This window comes from Protopterus annectens, chromosome 6.part1 (genome assembly GCF_019279795.1).
Source record: "Protopterus annectens isolate FY-2018-M chromosome 6.part1, PAN1.0, whole genome shotgun sequence".
NCBI lineage: Eukaryota > Metazoa > Chordata > Ceratodontiformes > Protopteridae > Protopterus > Protopterus annectens.
The window spans coordinates 183090414-183103075 of record NC_056738.1 but is presented as its reverse complement, the minus strand read 5'-3'; the positions used below and the strand labels follow the sequence as shown (position 1 = coordinate 183103075).

The 12662-nt window shown below is 43.3% G+C and overlaps 1 protein-coding gene across 1 annotated transcript in view; it reads right to left on the bottom strand.

The window, feature by feature from the left end:
* Positions 1-12662, bottom strand: part of LOC122805455 (REST corepressor 2-like) — an 858342-nt gene that overhangs the window by 470168 nt on the left and 375512 nt on the right. The window contains exon 6 of the mRNA XM_044075623.1: positions 10248-10305. Coding sequence (XP_043931558.1) covers positions 10248-10305 — 58 coding nt within the window. The remainder of the gene's footprint in view (positions 1-10247; positions 10306-12662) is intronic.

The window sequence follows — 12662 nt, the reverse complement described above, 5'->3', positions numbered from 1 at the left end:
TCTCCATCAACACTCTCAGAGCAAACATCGCATCTGTAGTGCTCATTCCTGGCATGAAACCATACTGCTGATCACTAATCATCATGTCCCTTCTTAACCTAGCTTCCACTACTCTTTCCCATAACTTCATGCTGTGACTGATCAATTTATTGCGCTGATTAAAATAAAGCACAAAACTGACAGCACGGTACGTTGTGGTCAGGGTCTAGGCAAGGAATACAGTACGAATGAAAATCTTTATGAGGTATTTGCCTTCCACAAGTAATGCAATTATTAACTTTTACTGACATCGGTAAGGAGCAAGAAAAAGTTTCCCCAACGGGGTACTTGGCTTTAGTTTAGGACTTCGGTTCTGAAACTCAAAAACGAAAATTTCAGGAGTTGGCCGACCAGCACTTGCGAACTGCTTCTGCTTCGGGCCCGCACGGCAAGAAAGACTGGTGTAATGGCGTTGGTTGCATGTTTTATACCCCTGATGACCTGACATCATGGAAGAAGGGACAGCAACAGACACTGGACCCAAGACTTTGTTAATCAGGCCGACTGAGGGCTACTGCAAGCAGACAACCCTAAAAGTGATGACTGCAACTGCAACAGTGAAACACAAAGAACATCAGATCCTGTGGAGGTGGTGATCAGATCTGAAGGAGGGAGAACCGAAAGTCTCCTAGAGTGGGAGAGGACCTTCATCGCCTCAAAGGCAAATGGACCACGAAGATTTGAGAGTAATCCCTCTGGAGCCAAAGTTGTCACAGCAGACTTCTCTGGAGCCCCTGCAATCCTCTGCTACAAAGGGGGAGTCAGAGCTGAGCTGTCTAATGCAAAGGCTCCAAAGGGAAGTGACAGCTGTGAAAACTTCAGAGTTGAAGTAAACCCTCCAGACTCAATGTCTAAGCTTCAGCTCAGAGATGTGCTGGGTCCCAACACTGACTGAGCAGAGCACATCATGGAGGTAGTCGGACTCTAAGTAATAACTACTAGAGGATCTGATGTCTTGATTCTTAGGGCCATCGGACCTGATAATTCCAAAGCAGGAGGTTAGATCAGAGAAGAAGCTACATGGCAGAAGAGAGAATTGTCTGCTCACGGATCCGGAAGGGGACGGAGCTGGCAAAATCCTCATCTGGATCTGTCTCTTGAGAAATTTCCTCACCGATTTATCCACTTCATGCTCGGACAAGCTCTGTGAAGACCTGACAGAGGAGGATGCTGAAGGTGGTCTGGACACTGTCTAGGGACAGGCCTCTCTGAGAGGAGATCTCTGTGTCGATGCACCTGGCTCTGAAGAGACTGGAGGAGTGCTGGGGTTCAAAGACGGACAGACTCGCAGTGTCATCTCCAAAGATATTGGATCCGAAGTTTTTGGAGCCTTTTTTGGTGACTTGGAGGAGGGTTTCTCAGAGGAATGCTTTCTATGTTTCCTGGCCTCCTTATGGTTTTTGATGGAGGTTTTAGCCCCTGAAACAGAAGGCACAGAAGTAGAAGTAGGAAGCAAGTCATTTAGGACAAGCTTGTTTCTAGTGTCCTCCAGTGCTCGGGGGTTCACAGACTACACAAGAACTGTCTAGGTGCGCTGGGCCTAGACAGTAAACACACTCCCTGTGGGGATTAGATAAGGGAATCTTGTGCCCACAGGAAGTGCATTTCTTAAATCACAAAGGATTATCTGACTTTTCAGCCACAATGAACCAAAAAAATGGCAACTAGAAATAGAGAAAGGAGGAAGGAGGAGAAAAGAGAAAGACCATACGGCAGAATGCACGGGGGGACGGACCTAACTATAACAAAGCTTTTTTTTTTTAATTTTGGGCTAAGAGGAAAAAAAGGGAGGAGAGAATAGCAGGAAAGTACAGTTTTGTACCTACCATAAATGTAGATGTCCGAACTGGATAGCATCTGCAGTCATAACAACTGGGTTGTCCTGTCGTCAGGCAGCCCTTCGGTCGGCCGGATTCCAAAGTCTGGGTCCGGCTTCGGCTGATGTCGCACTTCACCCGACGTCATCTCTGCTGGTCTTTGGGTATAAAGGCATCAGCCGACGCCATTTTCCTCAGTGTTTCTTGCCCCAGATGCCAGTTGCCCTCTTGGAAGGCTAAATTTTGGATAAATGCCAATGATTCCGAAAAGATAGAAGGGAAACAAAAAATAAGCCGGTATGTGCATATATACAAACAAATACACCATAAGAGACTCCCCCCCCCAGCTAGCTATTAGGAGGGTAAGTACCCTAGGAGTACCACAGAGGGGAAGGAGGGAGGGTAATCCTGACTGCAGATGCTATCCAGTTCGGACATCTACATTTATGGTAGGTACAAAACTGTACTATGTCCTTCATGGATGCATCTGCAGTCATAACAACTGGGTAGAATACCATAGCCAACTAGGGGAGGAGGATGATAAAATTATGGTGTGGTTAGGATCCCTTGCAATACAGCAGTGGCAAACCCTGCTCGGGATCTAGAATATAGAGGTAAATTATAATGCTTGGCAAATGTATGCACGGAGGTCCAAGTAGCCGCCTCAATAATGTCCTTGGTTGCCACTCCTCCTAAGAAAGCTGTGGTAGTGGATGTAGCCCTTGTAGAATGAGGCCTTATGTTCTGTGGAATTGGTTTTCCATGGAAGGAGTAACAAAATCTTATGCAATTTCCTATCCATTTGGAGATTGTCTGTTTGGAAATTGCTTTTCCTTCCCTCCCTGTTGCATAGGCTACCAAAAGCTGGTCAGTTTTTCTGTTACTTTTGGTTCTGTCCAGGTAGTAGCGTAGCTGTCTATGTACGTCCAAGGTATGCAGCATTCTTTCCCCTCTGTTTTGTGGATTGGGAAAGAAGGTAGGTAGGTGGATTGCCTGGTTTAAAGACACTCTGGATACCACCTTAGGCATAAATGTAGGATTTGTTCTCATGGACACCCTATCTTTATGGAAGATTAGGAAGGGTTGTACTGCCATTAAGGCCTGTAGTTCGAAACCCTCCTTGCTGAGGTAATTGCCAGTAGGAAAGCAGTTTTCCATGATAGGTGCTGTAGATCTGCTGTTGCTGCTGGTTCGAGCGGAGGGAGTGTCAACTTTTCTAGCACAAAGTTCAAGTCCCATGCTGGTAATGGTGGTTTCCTTGGAGGTTTTACATTCTTGATCCCTCTGAGGAACTGCCTGAGTAGAGGATGTGAAAAGACAGGTGGATCAAAGCTGTATTCTGCTGAAATAGCTGATGCATGTATCTTGATGGAGGAATAGGACAGGCCTGTATGTAAAAGCTCTGCCAAATACTCCAGAATGTTTGCAATATCTATATTCGACACATCTTTTCCTCTTTCAGTACTCCAAATGATAAACCTTTTCCATTTTCCTGCATAGTTCCTTCTTGTTGAAGGTCTGCGGGCTTCAAGGATAATGTCTTTAACCCTTTAGGAAAGATCTGGCTTAGTTGCTGCTATGTGATGTTCCAGGCAGTCAGCTGCAAAGTTTTTAGGTTTGGATGCATGATGCTGTAGTTGTTCTGAGTTAACATCAAAGGCATCAGGGGTATTGACCACATTTTCTCCCGAGACATGCTCCTCAGCAGTGGGTACCAGTGTTGTCTTGGCCAGTTCGGAGCTATCAGGATTATCCTTGGATTTTCCTCTTTGATTTTCAGTAATACCTTGTGTATCAAGGGAAGAGGTGGAAATGCATATGCTGTCAGACCTGTCCAGCTGAAGGAAAGAGAATCCACCTTCCATGCCAGTGGGTGGAATGTCCTTGTGCAGAATTTTTTGAGCTGGTGATTGAGAGGGGAAGCGAATAGATCTATTTGTGGCATTCCCCATTTCTTTGTGATGGTCTTGAAGATGTCTGGGTGTAGCATCCATTCGTGAGCATCCGAGGTGGTTCTGCTTAACATGTCTGCTAGGGTGTTCTCTTTTCCCGGTACAAATATTGCCTGTAACTGGATGTTGTAGCTGAGAGCCAGATTCCAAAGGTCCAAAGTCATTCTGCATAGGGGTATGAATGAGTGCCTCCTGTTTGTTGATGTACCACATGACTGTGGTGTTGTCTGTCCTTATCATCAAATGGCCTTCTTTGAGGAATGGTCTGAATTTTTGGATTGCCAGTTTACTGCCAGCATTTCTTTTGGTTTATGTGCAAGTGCAGCTGGTCCTGAGTCCACAATCCTTGCACGCATTTGTCCAGCATGTGCCCCCATCCTAGGTCTGAGGCGTCTGTTGTGATGGTTTGGCTTGTTCGAAACTTGTGGAAGGGTAGGCCTGGGTTTGACTGGCATGCTTGGGCCCACCAGAGGAATTCCTGTTTTAGGCATGGGATTAATGGTATTTCCGCTTCTAGGCTGTGCCTGTGTTGAGACCATAAATTCTTTAGGTACCACTGTAGTTTTCTCATATGCAGTCTGGCATGTGGTACCAAGATTATGCATGATGCCATGAAGCCCAAGGCCTGCAGAACTTTTCTTGCTGTTAGTTTGTTCTGTCTTGTTAATGCCAAGAAGTAAAGAGGGAGTTCTTTTTGTTTTTCTGTAGTTAGGAATGCCATTTGTTTTACTGTGTCCAATTCCGCACCCAAGAATGTTCTTGTCTGTGATGGTTTCAGCCTTGACTTTTGTAAGTGGACTGTGTATCCCAGGGCTTGTAGCAAGTAAATGACCCTTTGTAAATCTGTTGTCAGCTTGCTTTTGTTGTCCGCTTGTAGCAGGCAGTCGTCCAGGTATGGATAAATTTGGATTCCCTGTAGTCTGCAGTGAGCGATTACTGATGCCAGGCATTTTGTGAATACTCTGGGCGCAGTAGATAAGCCAAAGGGCAATGCTGAGAATTGATAATGCTCTGATCCTGCAAGAAATCTGAGGTATTTTCTGCAATTGGGTCGAATGGGGCGTGCGGGTATCCCTCCTTGAGATCTAGAGTTACCAGCCAACACTCCTTGCCCAGCATGGGAAGAAGTTGCTGTAGGGTCAGCATTTTGAATTTTGGGACAATGATATATGTGTTTAAGATGGACAGGTCGAGAATAGGTCTCCAACTTTTCTCTTTTCTTGGTACTAGGAAGAGTCTGGAGTAGAATCCTTTGCCCTGTTCTGTTATTGGTACTCTTTCCACAGCTCTCATCTTGGATAATTTAGTTATCTGCTGTAGAGCTTCTATCTTTTGATTTGGAGGCAGGTTTGGCATTCCTCTTTTTACTGGCAAGGTGTGGAAGTGGAACCGGTAGCCTTGGTCTATGGTTTGCAAAATCCACTTGTCCTTTGTGATATAGTGCCAATTTTCGAAAATAAGGCTAACTTTCTGCCTAAAGGTGCTGCTATTTGCTCCTGGTAGGCGGAGTTAGAGTCAAGTCACTGTGATTGTCCTGTTGCAGTGGCAGTGGTTGTGTCTGTGCCTCTGTTATTACCTTGCCACTGTCGTCCTCTGTAGGCACCTCCTCTGGATTGATTTCTGCCTCTGGATCGTCTGTTTCTGCCCCTTTGGGATCTTGTGGAGTCAGGAAAGGACCAATTTTTGGCAGGCCAGTTTCTGCTAAACCTTGGGGGCTGAACCTGTAAGAAATCTTTAACTGTCTGTACAGATTTTGCCTTTTCTTCCATTTTCTTCATTACCTGCTGGGCAGGTGTACCAAATAAACTGGCCTTATCCATGGGGAGCATCTAATAGCTTTGCTTTAACATGATCCGGTAAGACCTGTTCTTTCAGCCATGCATGTCTTCTTATCACTGTGCCAGTCATGGCTGATCTAAATGAAGCCTCCAGTGCATCATAGCCACATTTTAAGGAATGGTTACTAACCTGTTGTATGTTATTTACCATTTCTAATACATATTTCTTGTCTAAGATTCATCAGAGGACTCCAGTGACTAACACTTCCATCCCCCAGGCACTGTCTCCAACCCATATAACATAGCTGGTCTCACTACCCTCTTGTAGACCTTCCCTTTCACTCTTACTGGTACTACTCTGTCACAAATCACTCCTGACACTCTTCTCCACCCAGTCCATCCTGCCTGTACTCCCCTTCTTCACCTCTCTTCCACTCTAACCATTACTCTGAACTATTGATCCAAAGTATTTAAACTCATCCACCTTCACCACCTCTACTCCTTGCATCTCACCATTCCTCTATCCTCCCTCTCATTCACACACATATATTCTGTCTTAGTCCTGCTGACCTTCATTCCTCTTCTCTCTAGAGCATATCTCCATCTCTCCAGGGTCTCTCTCCACCTGTTCCCTACTCTCACTACAAGTCACAATGTCATCTGCAAACATTATAGTCCACGGGGACTCCTGTCTGATCTTGTCCGTCAACCTGTCCATCACCACTGCAAATAAGAAAGGGCTCAGAGCTAATCCTTAATGTAACTCCACCTCAAACGCATCAGTCACTCCCACCACAGACCTCACTGCTGTCACACTACCCTCTTACATATCCTGTACCACTCTTACATACTTCTCTGACACTCCCGACTTCCTCATACAATACCACAACTCCTCTCTAGGCACCCTGTCATATGCTTTCTCTAAGTCTACAAAAACACAATGCAACTCCTTCTGACCTTCTCTGTACTTCTCCATCAACACTCTCGGAGCAAACATCGCATCTGTAGTGCTCATTCCTGGCATGAAACCATACTGCTGATCACTAATCATCATGTCCCTTCTTAACCTAGCTTCCACTACTCTTTCCCATAACTTCATGCTGTGACTGATCAATTTAGTGCGCTGATTAAAATAAAGCACAAAACTGACAACCGCAGTGCGTTGTGGTCAGGGTCTAAACAAGGAATACAGTACGAATGAAAATCTTTATGAGGTATTTGCCTTCCACAAGTAATGCAATTATTAACTTTTACTGACATCGGTAAGGAGCAAGAAAAAGTTTCCCCAATGGGGTACTTGGCTTTAGTTTAGGACTTCGGTTCTGAAACTCAAAAACGAAAATTTCAGGAGTTGGCCGACCAGCACTTGCGAACTGCTTCTGCTTCGGGCCCGCACGGCAAGAAAGACTGGTGTAATGGCGTTGGTTGCATGTTTTATACCCCTGACGACCTGACATCATGGAAGAAGGGACAGCAACAGACACTGGACCCAAGACTTTGTTAATCAGGCCGACTGAGGGCTACTGCAAGCAGATAACCCTAAAAGTGATGACTGCAACTGCAACAGTGAAACACAAAGAACATCAGATCCTGTGGAGGTGGTGATCAGATCTGAAGGAGGGAGAACCGAAAGTCTCGTAGAGTGGGAGAGGACCTTCATCGCCTCAAAGGCAAATGGACCACGAAGATTTGAGAGTAATCCCTCTGGAGCCAAAGTTGTCACAGCAGACTTCTCTGCAGCCCCTGCAATCCTCTGCTACAAAGGGGGAGTCAGAGCTGAGCTGTCTAATGCAAAGGCTCCAAAGGGAAGTGACAGCTGTGAAAACTTCAGAGTTGAAGTAAACCCTCCAGAGTCAATGTCTAAGCTTCAGCTCAGAGATGTGCTGGGTCCCAACACTGACTGAGCAGAGCACATCATGGAGGTAGTCGGACTCTAAGTAATAACTACTAGAGGATCTGATGTCTTGATTCTTAGGGCCATCGGACCTGATAATTCCAAAGCAGGAGGTTAGATCAGAGAAGAAGCTACATGGCAGAAGAGAGAATTGTCTGCTCACGGATCCGGAAGGGGACGGAGCTAGCAAAATCCTCATCTGGATCTGTCTCTTGAGAAATTTCCTCACCGATTTATCCACTTCATGCTCGGACAAGCTCTGGGAAGACCTGACAGAGGAGGATGCTGAAGGTGGTCTGGACACTCTCTAGGGACAGGCCTCTCTGAGAGGAGATCTCTGTGTCGATGCACCTGGCTCTGAAGAGACTGGAGGAGTGCTGGGGTTCAAAGACGGACAGACTCGCAGTGTCATCTCCAAAGATATTGGATCCGAAGTTTTTGGAGCCTTTTTTGGTGCCTTGGAGGAGGATCCCTCAAGGGAAAGTTTTCTATGTTTCCTGGCCTCCTTATGGTTTTTGATGGAGGTTTTAGCCCCTGAAATAGAAGGCACAGAAGTAGAAGTAGGAAGCAAGTCGTTTAGGACGAGCTTGTTTCTAGTGTCCTCCAGTGCTCGGGGGTTCACAGACTACACAAGAACTGTCTAGGTGCGCTGGGCCTAGACAGTAAACACACTCCCTGTGGGGATTAGATAAGGGAATCTTGTGCCCACAGGAAGTGCATTTCTTAAATCACAAAGGATTATCTGACTTTTCAGCCACAATGAACCAAAAAAACGGCAACTAGAAATAGAGAAAGGAGGAAGGAGGAGAAAAGAGAAAGACCATACGGCAGAATGCACGGGGGGGAACCTAACTATAACAAAGCTTTTTTTTTTTTAATTTTGGGCTAAGAGGAAAAAAAGGGAGGAGAGAATAGCAGGAACCAAGAAAAAAAAAAACAGTTCAAGGCTGACTTATGGTTTTGAATCACAAAAGACTTTAAAAAAAGCTCAAGAGCGACATAACCTCGATGCTTGTCATATGAGCGACAAACAAGATCTGAAGTAATCAGGGGAAATGAGGCATTATGGGATGCAGAGGAGGCGCTCAAGCTTAGGATCCAAAGCTTGTAAAGTGGCTGAGTCGGATCCAAAACCCACAGGTTGAGGAACGAATGAAAATGACATCAGATCTGACATTCCAGCCACCCTTTTATGGGTGACATGCTTGAAACAACGACCAATACACAATAACACACACGTTCGCAATTTAAATCTTTCAGTTATCACATGGTGAAACTTCATTATAACTTCCTAGGGTAATAGCACTATTCAAATAAACTGAGAATGACAACCACACTCTACTGCCCCCCCCCCCCCATAATGCTACCAGGCTCTAGTCAATGGATCAGGGGCAAGACTAGATACCATTATTAGCAATGCAATAAGTAGATGACTCATGATCTGCAAAACTGCCATTTCTATGAATCATGACCTTCCATAACTGACACACCATTAAGCTGTCACATTCTGCAAACTGCCTGAGAATGGAGTTCAATGTATACTACAGCAAGAGGCTATTATTGCTAAATATGTCTGGATATTGCAGACTTCTGTGAGGCCCATATTTCCAAATCACCATATAGGAAACGGGCTGACAGAGCATCACAGTGCCAGTAAGATTTGTTACTCATTTTATACATATGCCCAACATTGTGACAAACCCTGACCACACAAAATCAAACTTAAGATACAATAACAGAATGTTTCCATGGGCTCCTTATTGGTTACAGTAGCATATTATGAAGCTTTGGTGACTATTACTGACTTCTGGCACAAATAGACCCAATCTGCGAAATATCTAGCATACCATGTCTTTATGTACAAGAACTCACTGGCTTCTATGTGCGTTCTTCTAGATGCAGACCTGTTAGTGTTGTCTGTTCACACTGCCTCTTATTTTATATGTTCTAGAATGTGTGCGCACTCACAACAGTGCTAGCTCATACGTATAGGAGAAGGACAACACAAAATATGGGAAACTAACTTCAGGCAGGCAAAGTAGACCTTGAATGGGGGACTGGTAAGACGAGGAATGAGTCTGCAAACTGCTTAAATGAGCTGTTAAATGGTTGGCAAACACCTGAGCTGGGGGATTTCATGGGCTTCTGCTGCCTGTGTCTGCACATCTCTTCTGGTGTGTGACCTTAGATTATGGCACTCAGCACTGGCTGTCCCCTTGTACCCAGTCCTACTCTACAGTGATTTCTTTAGCAAACATGCCATTTAGGGGCTAGTGTAAAATCCTTACTATACACTGCTTATTTATGGGACTTTGTAATATGTTTATGAACACACTGGACTGACTCATCCAATAACCATGAAAGTGGAAATGCTTTCATTTGTACTTTTGTATGTTGAAACATTTTTGCTAATTAAAAAAAAAAATAAAATAAAACAATCTAGGCAACTTATGTAGCAGCACCAATATGTGTCCAGATGACTATAGCAAAAACAGAAAAAAGTATATTTTCATCTGTTTTAATATGGAAGGACTAAGACAGCTGAGAAATCTGCTAACTTCTCCGATTCTATATCCTGTAAGAAAGGGTGCATTACGTATACACAAACACACACGTATAGATGTCTACCTACACACAACAAAATAAAAACACAAGCACTAAAGCTCTGCATTTAAACAAGGAAGGAGAGTCTTGGATAATGAGCACATAAGATTTATATGCAACACCAACTCCAATGACATGTCTCTTTGCCTTTTTGTACACTCACCCTGTACTGCTAGAAGCTGCTCATCAGTGGTCCAGCGAGAGTTAAACTTGGGAATTATCTGTATGAAAGAAAAAAAGTACAATTACAACTTTGGCAGTGAAAAATTAAAAAAAGCTGCAGGAATATGGAACATTTTAGACAAAATAGAACTACAACAAAAGTTTTATTCATGATCAACTGAGCCCAACTCACAAAAGTTGTAGTTCCACATCAAACTACTGTATACTGGACTTGCATGATCCACCTACCATCTGAAATCAGGAGGACCCCACCCTTTATGTACCATCAACACCATTACTATCACCAAACAATCTACCCAAAAATATATGGGCTGGTCAACTGCACCAGTGAAGAATCAATGCTTGCTTATCATATGGATTTAATGTTCCCCCCTCTGTCAACTTTTGCAAACGGGAGTATCAATGTAATGACACCGATGGTCAATGTATAAGGATTTCCACCATGTAGCGCAAACATATGTATGTAATTTCAGTTGCTGGTGTTGCAGCATATATAACACTCTTGACATACTGGTTAATCCAATGAATGTTTACTGAGTAACGTTCTTTATCAGTGTAGTGCTGTGTTCTGAACATTTTCTCTATACCATTGTATTACTGTGGTTTCTTGTCAGTATACCTCCTGCTACACCTATTTTGACCTTATATCCATAAACTCTTGCATCTCTCTGTCTTACAACCAGGGCTGGCCTTAGCTGAAATGGCACCCTAGGCAAAGTAGTGCTATGACGCCCCTTAAGCCCCACCCACACCATAGTCAAGGAACACCCCTATTTGAGCCACACCCACATGTCAATCACTCCCCTAAAAGCCACTCCAGTTCTTTCAAATTTTTAAATGCCTGAACAATCAGTGAACGCCTTTTCATACAACAAAACACCTTATAATGTAGGTAAACTGCAATTGAAGGCTGAATTCTCCTTAATCTATGCGGTGCCTAGAGACCACCTGTTGTAAGACCTGACTCGCTCTGCTGTGAGCTAAGCATGCATTCTCATGAGTTTGAGCAGCTCAGCATGAGACCACTGCCTTGCCTTACCATGTGTCTTCTGTACTGTACCACTCGGCTGAAGTGGCATCTTTCATCTAATGCACTAAGCTCACCTTAAAGCAAAGGCAACTGCCAAACTGTTAATGCTGCCCTTGCTTAGTTTTTCATGTCTGCTTTCCACTACTTGTAGCAAGGCTCACCACCCATCCTGAAAGGCATCTCTATAAATCCTGGCCTGAGTGACAATAAAAGTATACTTACACCACTTGCTTTTGGGTAACAGTGAAAGCTTAGCCATGATTCTAATGGGAATGTAAATTAATCCTATTTGAGATGTATACTTACCTTCTAAGTGAAAATATATTGCACATATCAGATATATTACTCGCGTTCTGAGATTATAAGTAGCCAAGATTTTAACAAAATAACTTCATAGACCTATCATTGCAATGACATGCTTCCACTACCACCAGTTTCTGTACTGAATCTGTGACCAGTCTTATAGAAATGTTTATTAAAAATGGTTTACAGCATAAATCTGTTTTCTCTCATATGTAATCCGAGGGCAACTATCAACGCCCATACTGAGTTATCAAAAAGCTATAGCATTCTGTCAATAAATCCATGCTCAGGAATCAAAATAATTATCATAGCTTTAAGGAATTAAAAAACACTTTTCATTATTAAGTCTCACTTCATTTAGCAAGTACCCCAGGTAAGTACCAATTTCAAGTGTGATCCAAGACTATATGGCTAAGAAAGTCAAAAACTATTCACACATCAATTGAACCATGGTAACTAAAGGAATTAGAAAAAGCATGGTAATACTCTGTCCCGGCAACGTTTACAAATTAAATTACAACAGCTAAAGAACAGCAGCAATAAAAGTCAATAGCAGATAACTATACAATGCCCATTAGAAACAGATTATGTGTCAGCATGAACTAGCCCATCAACATAACAGATTGTCTGATACAGTGCATAAAGGCACATCACCTCCAGTGGTTAAATGTACTCAGTAAAACCTTCTGTATACGTTTACTATATAAGAAACATCACCTCCAGTGGTTAAATACACTCACCAACGCCCTCTGTATACGTTTACTATATAAGAAAGCATATAACAAAATTTCTGGTGCACTGAACTGTTTTTTTTCCATTATTTAATATTAAATGGATTGTTTGTAAACTTTCTGCTCATTTATCAACATTCTGAATATAATTAGGAAAAACAGTAACCAATTATGAATGCAGTTCTTATCCCTGACAGTATGCAGCACTTCTCATATCAGATTTTTCCTTTGTCTAAAGTAACTCTCAAATTCAGACTCCGGTAGGCAAATTTAGCTGCACAACCTTTAAAGATACTGCATACAACTTTTGCAGACCAGCAAAGCATTCTAA